This window comes from Penicillium psychrofluorescens, assembly GCF_964197705.1.
Source record: "Penicillium psychrofluorescens genome assembly, chromosome: 1".
In the NCBI taxonomy this organism is placed as follows: Eukaryota; Fungi; Ascomycota; class Eurotiomycetes; order Eurotiales; family Aspergillaceae; genus Penicillium; species Penicillium psychrofluorescens.
In genome coordinates, this window is record NC_133439.1 from 460,717 (window position 1) to 477,610 (window position 16,894).

The following is a 16,894-nucleotide window of genomic DNA, read 5'->3' on the forward strand; positions in this document are numbered from 1 at the left end:
CACGATCAAATGGTTCGTAAGGATCGATGGACGGTGGATCTATCGTATTGCTCTCATAGAACTTTTGATGGTCAGTACTTTAACTACCTGTTCCATGTAGTGCCAAAGATCAAGTATGGCCCGTGCTATATCGATGCAGAGAGTTGGATAGGGATATCCAGTACGAGAGGGCTTCAGCCCCCTTGACGAAGACGTGACACAAGAAGCGGGGTAACGGAGTGCCCATGCGAACCATGGCTATGTTCGATCACCAGAAGGACGATACTCTTATTCGCGATGGCACGAGCCGATCATCCTACTGCACCACGCCACGAGACACCAGTCAGGACGTGAGTCAATGACCAACAGGTTCTCTTGTACATGCAACTAAAGAGCCAGCGAGCTTTGATAGAATCTATGGAGAAAGGCCTGGCGGCTCGTCATCAATACCCTGGTCTCTTATGATGCCCTATCCTACTGGCCTTGGGCCACTGAGTTTCAGAGATAGGCCAAACCTGCTCAGAGGGCGGTAAACATCCAATAGCAGGTATGGATTGGATATCCAGTCGGCAACAGGGACATTCATGTATAGTAGACTCGAATGCCGTAAAAGGGTCAGAATTTTCTCTTTGCAGCACGGCAGCAATAGCCCATCCGGGGTCAGCCTCTCAAGGGTATCCCCGTGGAAGACATTGGCCAACTGTTCACGCCGATTACCAGACCCCTGGCAAGGACCAGTGATTTAAGAGCCGCTCACCGCTTGAGTTCTACTCACGGGGATGGGATGTAATAATATCAGGTCCATGTGGTTCCAATCAATACAGGCTACCATGACGCAACCTTGGAGTGGAGAGGCTGAGCAGCGGTTGGCAGAAGAGGGTTCAGTAGAGTGATCACTGATGTGTTAACCCATGAGTAGAGAGAGCCCCTAATCGATAGCTATGATACCAGAATCTAGAAAGGGTATATAGATTTGTATACTCGTGCAAATTTGTTTGAAGAATATCATCTTATTACACGCACTTGGTGTAGCCGGCATATGAGTGATGACCGAGGCATCAACCAAAGGAGCCAAAGCAGGAAAGAGCCTGAGCACACCGCTCATAAATGCCCAAAAGATATTATGAAATGATCATACGCAAACAAAACCACGCAAAGGACCAGTCAAAGGAGAAGCTAGACATAGGCAGCTAGGCCACGGTGGTGAAATTTGGCTTCTCGTCTCCTAGTCAGATGGGATTGCTTTCTAGCAATTATTGTGTTGAAATTGAACTGTTAGGATTCAACAGGCAAGGATTATGCACGTGAGACCATAATTGGTTCATTTGTGTCTCACCATAATATTTGGAGAGAGAGGGAAATAATCGTCGCCAAATCATTTCGAAGGATTGGCCGAAAGATGGGAAAAGGCTACGGTATTGTCACTATTGGCCGATATCAATGTTACGACCCCAAAAATGTAGTGGGATAGGACCAGAGAGACCTATGGCAACAGTTGGGCGCCAATGGACCCAATTTCACACTCTGCAATTTGTTTGGTCTAGTTTGAGGTTATGTTAAAATCCTAGCGTCTGACTATAGGATCAATCGCTTCAATAAATCAATTTGTCCGTGACTTCCAGACTACCAGCCCCAATTATGAGCCTAAGAAAGTTATCGATCTAAGATTTTTTATATTAGATAGTTGAGTTAAAGAAAAAAAAGCAGAGATCCCGTAGAGGGTAAAGGTAAAGAAGAGCATCGCACGGACGGAGTAGGAGAGCAAAATTGAGTTAGTAAGTCGCAAAAATCGAAGTTTAAGGGAAAATATTCGAGAGAAGCGGGCATAGATCAATTTGGGCACCTGCAGAACGAGTAAATAGCATTGAGTAAGCACTTAGTAAGGAGTTGATTCCACATCACTCAGAATATGCTCCCATCAAACCGGACGTTCTGTTCATAGCGCATTTTGTGTAGAGGTCAGATAATACTGATTTCAAGAGCTGAAAGAAAGGAGGGAGTGGCTCAACCACATTACAGGGGGAGAGTGGTGTATAGTGAGTCCGGTTTTGACGACAACTCAATGCTAAGGCAGTTGTGACCAAGCCATCGAGAGTAGAATAGCCACTAATGTTACCTTAGGTGGGGCTGACGAGGCAGAGTATGCGGTATCAGGCAGTCGGCGACTTTACAATAGCGAAGGAAAATCAGCGGGAAAAAGAAAGGCGCATAGGGAAAGCCTTACTAGCTGAGAGCGATCGAGACAACTTTGATAGAGCTGAATTGGTAAGAAACCATAGCGATAGATGGCAGAACTCAAGTATGGCGGGAGGTGATTCTAGGCTGACTGGATTGCATTCTAGCTGATGCTGGCCAGAATGATCCCAGCCGGGAGCAACTCCGGCGAAATGAAAGGGGAAGTGCACCGAGCTGAAGGCCCACGCGCAGTGTTCGGTGGGTGCCAGATGCAATGAAGGGGCGGCGATGAGTGCAATATAGATGGGTCAGGGAGAGAGAAGAAGGAAAGAGGAGGAAGGGCGACGGTGGGTCTTTTATGTCAAGGCGGCCAAGAAGGGAGGTTACAAAACAGCCTGATACAGTAGTTCACAGGTCCGCCGTTTACATCAGAAAAAAAAAGCCTAACATGTAAATCGTGCATAGCCATGAAGTTCCTCGTCTCCATGTCGTGTATCATTTATCACAGAGAGATTGATTGGGTATCAGCCGAAATGGAACAAAGTCTGTTTCCCCTTCTTATTCTTGCCCTTTTTGCCACCACCAACGCCTGGTCCATCGATCAAATCGAAATCAGATGGCTGCTCAGATGGCGAGGCAGCACCAGAGCTCGCACCAGAGCCCCATGCGCTCGGGGCAGGTCCGCGGTGGTCATCCCAGCGGACATAGCCGCGGGTCTTACCGGCCATCAGAACATTGGGTTTGGCAGCCGTAGGGAGAGAGGGGAAGGCGTCTGCGCCGGAGGAGGCTAGGGCCCGGTTTGAGGTGGTTGGGATGCTGGGGGAAGAACGACTGGCGGTGTTGGCGAGCGATGGGCGGGACAAGGCGGGAGGAGCAGCAGTGGCCCAGGGGGTGGCGGAGGCGGCATTGCCGCGACGAGAAGACCCGCCGGTGGTAGCGGAGAGAGGAGGGAATGGGTTCATAGATGAGGAAGCAGCAGAGGAAGCACCACTTCTGCCGACGGCGGCGCGGGATGACTTGGCGGTAGATGATTTCAAGCGCAGAACACGGCTACCGCCTGCGCCGCCGCCATTAACGGTGCCAGGCGACATGCCAGGCAAGAGGCCACCGGGGCCTGGGAGGGCCGGATAGTCCTCGTTGATGGCACGCCAGTCGTTCCAGGCTTGCAGAAGATTAGATCGCTTGGACGACTCCTCGTAGATTTCAGCCAGTTCCTTGATGAGCTTGCCCAGCTCGGCGCTGGTAGTGTCGAAGAGAGAGAAGAAGGCATCGATGAGCTCGGTCGCGGAGATGGAGGAGGTGCGGTAGCTGGAGACTCTGTTACGGAACTCTGCGAGCTTCGTGGTATCGTTGTGCAAGAGGTTCGAGGCTCTCTCGACCACGGCTGTGTGGCGCAGACGCCGCGCCGGGTCTTGCGAGCTGACAGGTCCGCCGTTGGTGGCAAGACTGAGGTTCTCGAATTCCTCCGCCGGTGGTGGTGGGGGAGCACGCGAGGATGCAGAAGATTGCACAGGAGTGCCAGCAGTTGATCGTGCCGGGGCGCGAACAGTTTGGGTGTCGTTGCGCGTGAGCTGGCCACCAAAGCTCCGGGTAGAAACGGACTGTGCACTCTGGATGGCCATCTGTCGCTGGTAGGCCATCTCATCGCGTCTCAGTGGCTGCGCGCTGGAAGCTGGGAGAGGCTCCGCATTCGGATCGCGACCGCGGCCAGCACCACGACGCTGGCGCTGTGGCTGGTATGGGCTGCGGAGGTCAAATTCCGCCAGGTCGACGATTCGAGCATCTCGTCGCACATCTTTGGAGAGACCATCAGGATGCGCCTCCAGTTGGTGGGCTTTGAGATCCATCTGGGACTCGAAAACCACAAACTTTTTCTCCAAGCACTCCTGGTCCAGGCAGAGGAAGTGGTCCTTCTGGAAGTGGCCTTCCAGAGCGTTATAGTCGATGTAGTACTGCTGCTGGCGATTGGTGGCGTGGCGATCACAGATGTGGCATCGCTCGTGTTTGTCTCGGCAGTGGGTGTAGAGCTCATCATCGCCATAGAAACGCTGGTGGCAGAAACCACACTCAGGGTGACCCCTGAACCCACTTTGGTCTAGGGCACCAGGAACATCATCGCCATGCTTTTCATGCCGGCGCAGCTCTGCCATGGTGAACAGAACGTGCTCGTGGGTGAAGACTTTCTTGTTGCGGGTGCAGAGATCACTGTTGCGAAAAAGTGAGAAGTGAAGAACCAAATGACAGGCGGGAGCTGGGACTTACCACATCACTTTGCCATGCTTGTTCTTCACGTGTCTATGAAGGTCCGGCCAGCCCAGGCAGGCGACATCACAGTCCTCATCTGGACAGTTGTACCGCAGGAGTAGTACTGTGTCCTCAAAGATCTCGTCATTCTCGTACTCGATGCCGAGGTTGTTGTCTGTCCGGGCAAAGTCCTTCTGTTGAAACTCTTCGTACCGTTTATTAATATCATCGGTGAAAATCACAAAATTGGACTCAGTCTGCGCATTGAACCGTTAGAATCGTGACTGTAATGGTGCAGAACCGAAAGCAAACCTACCCGGCAATGAGCACAAGCTTTGTTCTTGTACAGGGCCCGTAGTCTCAGCGCACAGATATGACAGGTTCGGTGATTGCACGGTGAGACAGAGGTATGTTCGACTCTAGACGCGCAGATAAAGCACACCTCCCCATCATCGGCATCGTCTGTCGCGGGTGTGAACTTCTTTTTTCCTCCTCTGGCTGCAGGTGTAGTTAAGGACGCATCGGGTGTAGTAGATTCAGGGTTTGGAGCCTGCTTGTCGCGTCCGCCACTTCGTTGGCCTCCCCGGCCACGAGCCCTGGAGCCTCTTGCAGCGTCATGGGGTTGGCGGTGCGGCTCCCCACGGCCGGAGGAAGCCCCTCCACCGCGCCCACGACGACGGCCACCACGGGGCTGGCTGTTTGACTCTGAAACAGGCTGGTTGTCGGCCATTGCAAGTCAAGTTTGGAGCAGCGGGGGGCACCAATGTCAAAGAATCACAGGGCGAGAGCGTAGTTGAGTGGTGGGAAAAAGTTGGAGTGCGGGAGTTGCTGACTGACCGCCCAGGCGGAGCGATAACGCGGGCTATCTACAAAGGCACAACTGTTATGCCACCCACTACGAACTTGGAAGGAGAGGGGGAAAAAGGTCTTCGAAAAGGGTCCTATTGATCTCAAAATGATCAGTCGCCACTGTAAGACTGCACCAACTCCCGCTGGAGAGCAGAAAGAAAAAGAAACAGGTCAAAAATCAAAAACCAGTAGTAACTACGCGGGTCCAACGTGAGCGGCAAGCGTGTCAGGAGACGGGTTCGGGTCATTGATGGTGTAAAGAAAGCGCGCCGGCATCCCCATGCATTACAGAAAACCAGAAGGGTGGGAGAGAACAGGAAATTCGTTAAGAGGCAATTCCAGAAGCGCAGACTATTCGTCCGGGTTGTACAGGTTCTGGTTCAGAATCTTGGTCATGGTGAACATGTGGACCCGATCCTGTTTGAAGACGGCGCGCATGGCATCGTCACAGCGGATTTGTCGGCGATCGCTAGGGTCCTGCAGGTCGTGGTCCCGGATGTACTGCCAGACCTTCTTCACCGTCTGAGGTCGAGACAGCTATTCGAAAATTAGTATGCACCGAGGATTCAGTCAAGGAAAACGCACCGTGACCTCGCCGAGCAACTCGGACAGGGGGGGTGAAAGATTGAGCGGTTTCTGGGAGGTCGTCAGTCAGATTCGGGGATACGGATAGGTTATCAAGCTCACATGGAACCCGCCGGTCCGGTTGACCTCCTTCTTGGTGTCCGAGCCCGACTCGATATCGGAGTCATCTTCAGCCTTAACCCGTTTCGCAGTCTTTGCCTTGCTCCGTTTCTTAGTGGGACCTGTCCGTCGTGGGCCACCGCCTCTCGTAGGTCGTGCGCGCAGATTTTCCTCCGCCTGCAGCTTGGCTGCGAACAAGGCGTCCGCGTCGACATCGGGCTTCCGCTTTTTGGTGGGGGGTCCGCCTCTGGTCGGCTCAGACCCGTCGTCGCTATCAGGATCACGTTTCACCGGTGAGGACGAAGGTGGGGGAGAGGGAACCGCAACCGAGATCGAATCGTCATCTCCGACGCCATTGGACGTGGGAGCTGCCTCGGGTGACGCCGTAACGCCATTTCGTTCAGCGACAATATCGAACCGCTCCATAATGAGCTGCTTGATCTCAGTCTGTACGAATAAATGTAAGCCCCGTCAATACGCTTGTGGTTGACCAGAGACGGACCTTCTGCGGAGTGAGATCGTAGCCAATCACATCCTGGAGACCTTTGCGAATCCGTTTCTCAGAGATGGTGTTGAGGTCACTTTTGGCGAGGATCGAGTCGATGACCTCGGTGTACCGAGCGCGCTTGTCGGATGAGACTGTGGTGCAAGTCTCGCGGTCAGTGAAGGAAGCTGAATAGCCTCGGCAGTTGGCGCCGGGGTGACGACTTACGCGACATCTTGGGGGGGCAGCAGGTGCAGAATCCCTGGCGACCAAGACCAAAAAGGCAATTGCAGTTGGGACAAGGCGGTTGCCCAATACTAGGTGCGCTGGGAGGGAAGGCGTGCGAAGAGGGTCGGGAGAGGCGTCAGGTGAGGTAGAGAGGTACCTATACCACAGGTCGCACTGGCGCTTAGGACCGGCGGGGCATTGGGACGGAAGAGGTGGCGAGTAGAGACTAGAGATTGAAGAGCAGAGAGAAACACACGCAATGCGCCGACACCACAGACACCCAAACAGACAGACCAGCAGCTCGATTCTTCTCAGAACAAGCAAGCAGGGACTCGCATGCTTTGCTAGACACTGCCTCTGGCTCCGATCCGGGAAGCTGGGGAAAGGGCTGAGTCAGCGAGACAGGATCATGTGATTCGGTGGTTAGTCAGCGCGCACAAAGAAAGGCGCGGCAGATTGTGGATTATTTTCGATCAAAGACCGAGAGGCAGTTTTTCCACATCCCTCTGTGTCCCAGCACCCTCGCCAGTCGGATTCACACCCAGTATGGCGCCCAGCTTCGATACTCTGTCCGAGCAGGATCTCCACGAGGAGGAGGAGGAAGAGGTGGACTTCTCCGGTGCGTGCGATGGATTTTCTGTGTTCTTGAAAGGGCCCCTCCCTCTAACACCCACCCAGATCTCAAGGCGCAGTACGAAGTCAAACTCGAGGAGGGCTTGGACACATTCATCGTCATCGACGGGCTTCCCGTCGTGCCCGCCGACAGCAAGCAGAAACTAGTCAAGTTCCTTTTGAGAAAACTCAATGCGGTGGGCCACACCTCCGAAGATGCGGTGTTCATGCCGCTTACCGACAAGGGCATGTCCGAAGGGTGCGTGAAGTGGTCCGGGTTGGAAAATAAACTTTTTTAATCAGTTTACAGGTTCGCCTTTGTCGAGTACGAAACCCCCGAACAGGCCGTCGCCGCCGTCAAGCAGCTGCACGGCTCCCCTCTCGACAAGAAGCACACTCTGCAGGTCAACAAATTGATGGATATCGAACGCTACGGTCGCGAGGGCCGCGTGGAGGAGGAATACAAGGCGCCTGAGGTGGAGCCGTTCAAGGAGAAGGAGCACCTGCGCTCGTGGATGGGTGATGCCAACGCCCGTGATCAGTTCGCCCTCTACCGGGGCGACAAGGTGGGCGTGTTCTGGAACAACAAGGGCAACCCGCCGGAAAACGTCGTTGATCGCGCTCACTGGACACAACTTTTCGTGCAATGGTCCCCCAAGGGTACCTACCTTGCTTCCGTTCACCCGCAGGGTGTGCAGCTCTGGGGCGGCGCATCCTTCTCGAAACAAAAACAATTCCCCCACCCGTTCGTGCAGCTGATTGAATTTTCGCCGCTTGAGGGATACATAACAACCTGGTCGTCGCGGCCAATCCAGGTGGAGGAAGGCCAGCCGATCCTGACCTATGAGGAGGATGGAAAGAACATCATCGTTTGGGATATCGAGTCGGGCAAGCCTCTCCGGTCTTTTGTCTCGCACGACCTAACCGCAGGCCCTATCCCCGAGGGCGAGATGCAGCCGAAGAAGAAGGTGCAGTGGCCCGCGTTCAAGTGGTCCGCGGATGAGAAGTACGTGGCGCGTATGCTCCAGGGTCAATCGCTCTCCATCTACGAGCTACCCCGGATGAACCTGCTGGGCAAGACCTCGGTGAAGATTGAGGGCGTTAATGACTTTGAGTGGTCGCCGGCCACGGTCAGCCGGGAAGGTACGAAGCAATACGAGCAGCTTCTCTGCTTCTGGACTCCCGAAATTGGCAGCAACCCGGCTCGTGTGGCGATGATGACCGTGCCAACGAAGGAGATCGTGCGGACGCGAAACCTGTTCAATGTGTCTGATGTCAAGCTGCACTGGCAATCGCAAGGTGCCTACGTCTGCGTCAAGGTCGATCGTCACTCCAAGTCCAAGAAGTCAATGGCAACCAACCTGGAAATTTTCCGGGTGAAGGAGAAGGGCGTACCGGTGGAGGTGGTTGACAGTCTCAAGGACACGGTGATCAACTTTGCCTGGGAGCCCAACGGCTCTCGATTCGTTCTCATCACCACGGGTGAGGCCCCGGCCGGCTCTGCCGCGCCCCCCAAGACGTCAGTGTCATTCTTTGCTACGGAGAAGAAGGGCAGCACAGCTGGCAACTTCAAGCTGGTTCGGACGGTCGACAAGAAGAACAGCAACGGCATCTACTGGTCGCCAAAGGGCCGGTTTGTCGTGGTGGCAACCGTGCACTCGCAATCCAGCTTCGACATGGATTTCTGGGATATGGACTTTGAGGGCGAGAGGGTTGAGGCTGAGAAGGATCTGGCGGCTAACGTCCAGCTGATGAGGACGGCCGAGCACTACGGTGTGACCGACATTGACTGGGATTCCACTGGTCGCTACGTGGTCAGCAGCGCCAGTGTGTGGACTCACTCGGTAGGTCCTCGGAATTTCTTTGTCGATTTCTTTTACTAACTCGGGATACTAGATGGAAAATGGCTGGAACCTGCACACTTTCTCCGGCACCACCCTGTCGGAGAACCCTACGGAAAAGTTTAAGCAGTTCAGCTGGCGCCCGCGCCCCGCTACTCTGCTCAGCAAGGAGGAGCAGAAGCAGGTGCGCAAGAATCTGCGCGAGTACTCGAAGGAGTTCGAGGAGGAGGACAAGTACGCCGTGGACATTGCCAACACTGCCGTGGTGGAGACCCGCAAGCGCGTGCTCAACGAGTGGGCAGCCTGGATCCAGCGCGAGAAGGAGCTCCTGGCCGAGGAGAAGGAGGCCTTCGATTTGCCCGAGGATGTCGACTCGGCTAAGCATGCTCTGGATGCACCACCCGCCGGCGCGGACGAGGGCGAGACGGTGGTCGAGGAATTAGTGGAGGAGATCATCGAGGAGACCGAGGAAGTCGTTCTCTGATGAATTTGTTTCCTTCGCATATAATGTTTTTCCTTTGTTTTCGTCCTTGTCTGTTGGTCCCCTCGGCGATATACGGGACGCCCCTCAAAACCATTAGATTGAGCTTGTCTGTGCGATGATGATTCTTTGATGTGCAATGTGGATAGCATGAGAGATGCCTACGAATCTACTGTTGCAACCTGACGGCAAACTGTCCATTCTATATCTAATCTTTCCCTGGTAGATGCCGTGATCCATACTCATCCATATAATCCAAATCCGATTCCCACCGTCCCCAACAACAGCAAGGCCACGACCGTCGGCCGCGTGCCTGGGCTTGTGGTGGTCATAGAAGAGTTTGCCGCGCGAACGTTCTTCCTAAAGAACTCATTGTGATCGCCAACGACGTTGCCTCCTGGTTTATATTCGCACACGACAAACCATCCTTGGGCGTGAGAAGTCCCGTCCGCAGCTCGATCCTCCAGAACAGGACCTCGCCGAGCATGTCTAGAGTCGTCCTTATACCCGCAGTTAATGGCCGCACAGCCCACCTCCGTGGTAGACCGCCACACCAACTGCGTAAAATGGCCCGTCTTCTCCGTGAAGCCGGTGGGCTTTTTGAAGTTATAGTCGGCGCCCTCGTTGCCCCATGCATCCACAGCGGAGGAGGCATTGGCGTATCCGTATGCGAGGTTCTCGCCGTAGGGGCCATGCTACCCAATAGTCAGTTCATAAATTCATAATGTATCAAGGAATGAAGAATACATACCGAGTGTTCCCAGATACACTTCTCGGCCCAATTCTTCGCGTAATTCGCCAGCTTCTCGTTCCATGATAGGGGATTTGCGTCGTGGACAGCCCTGTAGTCGTTACTTGTTTGCAGGACGGTGGATTTGAAGTCATTTTGCGAGGTATAAGAAGGTGGATGTGGTGAAGTGGGCATGGCGATCACGGTGACGGTAGTTTCGTCCTTTACCATAATGACCTCGTCGGCGGACACTATGGCACTGAAGACGACCAGAAGAAGCCAGTGCCATGAGACTAGGCTGACGGTGGTCCTCATGCCTGGTATATGCATGTATACTGGAGTATTGAAGATATTGTATGGCGATCACTGCATTTTCTGAATTGAAAGCATGCACTGTTTCTTTTTCAGATCGTGAATGAATTGGTCTCTATTGAACTAGAAAAGAGAAAAATCAAGAAGACTATCCGAGCTAAGCCGGCAATGATGTAGTAGGTAATAGACGTAGCCGAATGTCAGGGCAGCACAGTACCTGGAGAAGATGTCATAGGCTTTTATCTGAACCCAAGGAACAAAGTCTGGCGGGAAGTGTATGAGCAATCATATCATCGTAACATTCAGACACCACCCAGGTCCAGCCCAGGATTAGAAACTAAAAACTAAATATGGCCTGTGTTTACCAGCCTCAATTGAAACCGGGCCAATGCTCTTTTTTTTTTCTCTCTGAATCGTGCTTTCTGTGCCTATCGTCAGGGAAAATTTCGCGGGGTCTCAGGGCAAAGCGTTTCATCGTGTTCCAGCAGCCGCTGTTGACGTCAGTGGTTGGATGGTAGCATCCGGCGCACATGTGGTGCGCCACCTGTGCGCCGGATTGGGCACGGACTGCTAGATTTGTGTTGACACGAATTAATTAACTTGAATGATCTAATGCGTAAGTCGAAAAGAAAAAAAGAATTGAGATCTATAGGGAGCTGGGTAAAGTGGGCGATGCAGTTAGGGCTTGTGGCTGCCAAGACAACTGGAAAATGAACAGATTGGAGGCCAACGAATCTACTGCTGCAACCTAGCGGCATATTGTCCAGATCCGGGCTCGCAGCCAGTGGAATCCGGCACAGTGATTATTTTAAATGATAGTCAAGTTGAAAATGAAGCTCATAGTCAATGTTCTGCCTGTCATGACCCATAAATGCCTGTTGTGTAAATATCGCTATGCAAATCTAGATACCGAGGGGAATATCTACATCACGCTGCACCCAAAGCCATACATAGCCCGTTCCACATCACGTTTCACCTGATACCAGTCGGCGCGCCGTTCAGCAAACTCGTACACCTCTTCCACGCGCCAGATTCCTTGGAAGCGCTCAACATCAGCGATGAGCGTTGCCAGCTCTTTGGCGTCTGACGGATCGATCAAGTAGATCTGGGCCAGCTCGCGGAAAACCTTGAAGTAAAGGAGGAGCTCGTTGTTCCTCAGCGTCTGTACGAATTTGAAGTAGTGGTTCATGTCACTGTGGCTGGTTAGCAATGAATCATAAAGAAAAGGCGGCAATAATATACCTTATCAGCTTCAGGGATCCCTCGACGCTGATCCGCTGTCGCTTAAGATGCTTGCACAATGCTGTGAAAAGCCGCAGTCCGACCTCTTGGTTGAAAACGTCCAGCGTGCTCTTGTCGGTGCTTCCCACCAGCATCTGTGTGTGTGAGGACGCTACGTCAACCACAGCAGCGGCTGCTTCACTGACGCCCACGTCCATTGTCTGCCGATGTGGATCTGCCGAAACTCCCGGGTTGAAATCAGTGGCCAGCTGTCGCGTTGCAAGAATATAGTCTACCTCTTCCATGAGGACATCAATACCCTTGTTCAGGCCAGCTGCTACCCGCTCGTCGAGCATCTGCTCGAATTTCTTCTTCTCCTTCACAGCGGGATCGACGAAGTCATTCCGGTCGGTCAGTCTTGTGCCGATGAGTTCCTGCTCGTAGAACACGTCCATCATCTGCAAGATCAGATCGCCGACATTGACCAGCTCCAAGAAGGTCACGAGAGGCTCGACCCCAGACTGGTCGCGCTCCTCATGCTCGCGTGGCCGGTAGTTGGAGAGATGATCGACGGCCTTGTCAAACCCAACGATAACATGTCGGTGCCCCAGAATTCGGAGTAATGATACAAAAATCGCCTCGCACTGTTGCTTCGCGGCCCTGCCAGTCTCTCCACCCAGTCGCACAAACTGAGCCGCTCTCTCCAGGCTCGTCTTTGCGGAGTGAACAAGACTCAGAGCGATTTCAATGCTGAATAGTGATCGAATGCCTTCCATCTTCGATTTCATGATTGCCGCCTTGGCGGCCAGTTCGGTGGTCGGGACTTCCTCCATGAGCACCGGAGCTGGTGATGAAATGGTCGAAAACCGGTTGGGGCTCTTGATTGCCGGCGAATTGCGTCCATTTGTTTCTGAGCCTGATTTGGGTTCTTCGGGAGCTTTTCCGGAAAAACTGGGGAGAATGTTCACGGGCATCATGATGACTTTCTTGAATGAAGTCAGGAAGTCTCGCTTATCTGCCTGTCGATTGATGTTGGACATCAAGTATGATTCCGTAGAAGCGGCCTGTTCAGACAGCTGTCGGTCCCAGTCAACCACCGCGGCCTCGGATGCTTTCCGGAAAAAGTCCAGCTCTTCTGCCAAATACAGGTCGATGTGCGGTTCGAAGATTTTGGTGATTACCTTGTCCAGGTATTCGTCAAACTTATCCCCAGAGCTTCGGGAGGGTAATAGGGCTTCTGATAGGTTCATGCACTGGACAAAGGTTACCGAGATGGCGGTGAGATACGACTCCATGTTGCTGCGGTGCAGCTCGTCAAATATGGCCGTCAGAAAGGGAGACAGCACGTCCTGGCCAACTTTTTCCATAAAAGGAGACGTCACGTTCATGTCTCGGGGGAAAGCCCGGTTCATAATCGAGAGTTGCTCGTTGTAGGCAACGCTCAGGCGGGTAAAGAAGGCCTGGGTATGTTGCAACTTCACATTGCCAGTCGACTCATCGATGCAGTCAGCAGCTCTCCCCAGTTCAGACTTTTGTGTCATCAGATGGTTGTGATGAATGAAAAATTCGACGGCCGACTTGCCGCCATTCAGCGTCCACAATACATGGGCATATTCCCGCATCGTGCCCTCAATGTCATCATTTTCGTATCCTTTCCGGAATTCATTGAGCGCAGCAGTCTCAAACATGGACACCGTCGTCTCTAATTGATCTGTCCGCTCTTTCCATCCATCGGCCATGTCACATTTCGCAAATGCCAGCAGTTGCGATAATAACTGCGCTTGAGATTTCGGGTCTTTATACTTCGTGAAAACTAGAGTATCAAATGATGGCCCTGATCGTCCAATGTCGTTATAGAATGGTGCCAATGCAGCATGGATCTTGCCGTATTCCTGCCGTGCCTCACCTCGGATAGACTTGGCTTGCTTTAGCACGCCCAGTACGGGATCATCCACGGCCGCGAGTATGTCTGGCTGGGGAGCCGTGTTGACCAGGTCTATCTTGTCGAATCCATCGGCAAGTTTCTGTTCGATGGATACTGTAGGATGGGCACCATCCTCGCTCGATTTGGTCTCTTCTTGTTCTGCAGTTTCCAGCTTGGCAATCGTTTCGTAAATCTTCTCGTTGTGTTTTCGCGCTTCGGTTTCATCCCAGCAGCCTATTCGCTTCAATCGCTGTACCCACCGCGTGTCGTCGTAGGCCATTTCGTGCATAAGCTTGGAACATCGCGCGGCTCGGACGAGGTCGGCGGGGCCCAGGTGCTCGAAAATCAATGCTATGATCTCTACTCGCTATCAGTACGTCTTTTCGGGAGGAGCTTTTCCTTTTTGCGCGCACCTGCTGGAAGAGATGCTCGAGCCTTCTCTTCCATAGACGCCATCCGCAGCGAGGCCAACACATCTCGCCGCGGAGTGGCGGGCCTTGAGCCTTTCTTGGGATTTGACATCTTGTGATCTTGAAATGTTCATCGAAAATGCCAGAAATGACCTCAGCTGGCCAGCCCTAGGCCACACAGCACAGCTGTTTCTGGAGTGCTTCGACACCAGATCTCTGGGGTTGTTGTGAAGCGGGCAGGTTCAGGCCAGAAGAGAAATGCCGAGAATAGTACGGTGGATCAGAAACAGACCATTGAAGCAAATCAACTCAGGGTCGCATCATGAGCGCCCAGGAAGTAGCACTCTTCTTTTTTTGTTCTGCAATCGGAGACACATTCCACGATCGGCACAGATCAGTGGTGTGCTCACCGCCGTCGGCAGAAATTGAGGGGGTGAAACAGGGTTAGATAGAATTCGATTGACCGAAAATATGAGTAGATGATTGGATATTATTATTGGAAAAAGATCGTATCTATGTCATAACGTTGCTGAGATAAAACATAAATGTTGAGTGTTTGGTTTTACTTGGTGTGCTTGACCTCTCACCGAATATATACTTGCACACCAGGCAATATTCACAACAACACTATCTACTTCTTGACATCCGTTTATTAGGAATCAAGCCCCTGAAAATACCTACGTCAAATTGTGTCAGATTCACAATAGTCGAGACATCATGGTAGGGCAAATTTAGAGTCTACCCAGAGTGCCTAGCTTTGTACCTACTTCCAATGTCCAACTACAGCAAACAAATATCCAGCTATCTCAAAATAATTGGCTCCTTCACAATGTTTTCTAGTGATAATAAATTCCTCACTTGTTGTTCTTTATGGAAGACAATATAGTACACTATGTCGAGTCTCCCGAGAATTATTCGCGGTTTTCACCGGGTCGGGGAGCAGCAGCCAATGAGCGTGTACGTAATCCCCTAACCTAAGACTCTTCCACTTCTTCTCTTCCGCTACTGCTTCTTCACTCACCACGCTCTCCTCCGCCCTCCCCCACCACCCTCCTTCCCTGCTTCGCTGCTGCGCTCCCATCCATTCATATTGATCGGAGGGTTCGATTTCGCCATGCTGGCACGTTCCGCCCTGCGCGTGCCCTCCCGGGCCATCGCACGCCAGTCGCTCGGCAAGACGGCCACGGTACGCCTCGTCCACCCTCCAATCCATCCATTGAGTTCCGACAGAGAGGGCAATCGCTGGCCCAGCTCGAGAGCCATTGATTTTTCGGCCATTGACTGACATACCCGATAGCGTGCCTCTTCCACCGCCGCCGGTGCCGAATTCGCCAGCTCCCCCTTCTACCTCACAATCACTGCGTCCCTCGCAACGGCCGCGGCTGCCGGTTCTGCTGCGTGGTATTACCACCTCTATGGCCAGGAGGCATTTGCCATGACTCCTGCTGAGGAGGGGTGAGTGAATTCCCCTCGTGATGGACTACCCGGGTCGCCCCGTGACGCCGAACCGAGAATTGTGCGATCAACGACCAGTTGGGCTAACTTGCGACTTCCTTTCAGATTGCACCCCGCCCAGTACCCCTGGGTGCATGAGCGCTTCAACAAGACCTTCGACCATGCTGCGTAAGTTTTTTTCAATCTCATGCCGTCGCGACCGGTGAACACTAACAGCCCCCCCAAAAGCCTCCGCCGTGGTTTCCAGGTTTACCGCGAAGTCTGCGCTAGCTGCCACTCCCTGAACCGTGTCCCATGGCGCTCGTTCGTTGGTGTGATGCACACCGTCGATGAGATGAAGGCCATGGCCGAAGAGAACGAGTACGACACCGAGCCCAACGACGAGGGCGAGCTCGAGAAGCGGCCCGGAAAGCTGTCGGACTACATCCCCGCCCCTTACAAGAACGACGAGGCTGCTCGTGCCGCCAACGGCGGTGCTCTGCCCCCGGATCTCAGCTTGATCATCAAGGGCCGCCACGGTGGCTGCAACTACGTGTTCAGCCTGCTGACCGGCTACCCCGATGAGCCCCCCGCGGGCGCCAACGTCGCTGCGGGCATGAACTTTAACCCTTACTTCCCTGGTACCGGTATGTAGTGATTTGGGGATGTCATGTCAACCCACAAAGCTAATTGGGTCTGCAGGTATTGCTATGGCCCGTGTCCTGTTCGACGGTGTCGTTGAGTACGAGGACGGCACTCCCGCCACCACTTCCCAGATGGCCAAGGACGTCGTCGAGTTCCTGAACTGGTCCGCCGAGCCCGAGATGGACGACCGCAAGAAGATGGGTGTCAAGGCCATCACTCTCCTGACCGGTCTGTTCGCCATCAGCGTCTGGGTCAAGCGCTACAAGTGGTCGCCGATCAAGTCGCGAAAGATCGTGTACAGCCCTCCGATCCGGCCCCGCCGCTAAACGTGTCGCCGCATGGCTGTTATGGGAGGGAAAGACCAGGTGTGATCCGGGCAGACTGATACTGCTCCTGGCCTGTCTTGCCCGACTGATCTGTTGTGTTCATCTATGGTCGTTGGCCTTGTCTTGTTAGAACGCTACAAGAAACCCCTTGTATCTGTGTATCCTAGATATATTCCTTTTTGTCTTTTGAAAACCGTTTGCTCGAGGAATCACTGAATTAATTTCCTTTGTTGTGACATTCTCCCTACGACCCGTAGAAGCGGAGCCGATTGTACATCGCATCCGATAGGAGCTATATCTTCGAGCTGTATATAT

The 16,894-nt window shown here is 53.2% G+C and overlaps 6 protein-coding genes across 6 annotated transcripts; 2 read left to right on the forward strand and 4 right to left on the reverse strand.

The window, feature by feature from the left end:
* Nucleotides 1–2,678: 2,678 nt before the first annotated feature.
* PFLUO_LOCUS146 (uncharacterized protein) lies at nucleotides 2,679–5,128 on the reverse strand (the record flags this gene model as incomplete). The annotated part of the gene is made up of 3 exons (XM_073778500.1): nucleotides 2,679–4,359; nucleotides 4,417–4,655; nucleotides 4,715–5,128. 3 exons carry the CDS (start codon nucleotides 5,126–5,128, stop codon nucleotides 2,679–2,681), a joined length of 2,334 nt encoding a protein of 777 aa, XP_073634244.1.
* A 470-nt stretch (nucleotides 5,129–5,598) lies between these two features.
* PFLUO_LOCUS147 (uncharacterized protein) lies at nucleotides 5,599–6,650 on the reverse strand (the record flags this gene model as incomplete). Its single annotated transcript, XM_073778511.1, has 5 exons — nucleotides 5,599–5,784; nucleotides 5,833–5,883; nucleotides 5,935–6,378; nucleotides 6,434–6,570; nucleotides 6,644–6,650. 5 exons carry the CDS (start codon nucleotides 6,648–6,650, stop codon nucleotides 5,599–5,601), a joined length of 825 nt encoding a protein of 274 aa, XP_073634245.1.
* A 539-nt stretch (nucleotides 6,651–7,189) lies between these two features.
* PFLUO_LOCUS148 (Translation initiation factor 3 subunit b) lies at nucleotides 7,190–9,580 on the forward strand (the record flags this gene model as incomplete). Its single annotated transcript, XM_073778522.1, has 4 exons — nucleotides 7,190–7,262; nucleotides 7,322–7,514; nucleotides 7,566–9,099; nucleotides 9,152–9,580. 4 exons carry the CDS (start codon nucleotides 7,190–7,192, stop codon nucleotides 9,578–9,580), a joined length of 2,229 nt encoding a protein of 742 aa, XP_073634246.1.
* Nucleotides 9,581–9,819: 239 nt separating this feature from the next.
* On the reverse strand, nucleotides 9,820–10,622 carry PFLUO_LOCUS149 (uncharacterized protein; the record flags this gene model as incomplete). The annotated part of the gene is made up of 2 exons (XM_073778533.1): nucleotides 9,820–10,272; nucleotides 10,329–10,622. 2 exons carry the CDS (start codon nucleotides 10,620–10,622, stop codon nucleotides 9,820–9,822), a joined length of 747 nt encoding a protein of 248 aa, XP_073634247.1.
* A 919-nt stretch (nucleotides 10,623–11,541) lies between these two features.
* On the reverse strand, nucleotides 11,542–14,286 carry PFLUO_LOCUS150 (recycling ReCYcling 1; the record flags this gene model as incomplete). The annotated part of the gene is made up of 3 exons (XM_073778544.1): nucleotides 11,542–11,812; nucleotides 11,862–14,124; nucleotides 14,178–14,286. The coding sequence occupies 3 exons, from the start codon at nucleotides 14,284–14,286 to the stop codon at nucleotides 11,542–11,544; spliced, it is 2,643 nt and encodes an 880-aa protein (XP_073634248.1).
* Nucleotides 14,287–15,288: 1,002 nt separating this feature from the next.
* Nucleotides 15,289–16,579, forward strand: PFLUO_LOCUS151 (cytochrome c1; the record flags this gene model as incomplete). Its single annotated transcript, XM_073778556.1, has 5 exons — nucleotides 15,289–15,360; nucleotides 15,472–15,629; nucleotides 15,735–15,797; nucleotides 15,858–16,255; nucleotides 16,311–16,579. 5 exons carry the CDS (start codon nucleotides 15,289–15,291, stop codon nucleotides 16,577–16,579), a joined length of 960 nt encoding a protein of 319 aa, XP_073634249.1.
* Nucleotides 16,580–16,894: the final 315 nt, after the last annotated feature.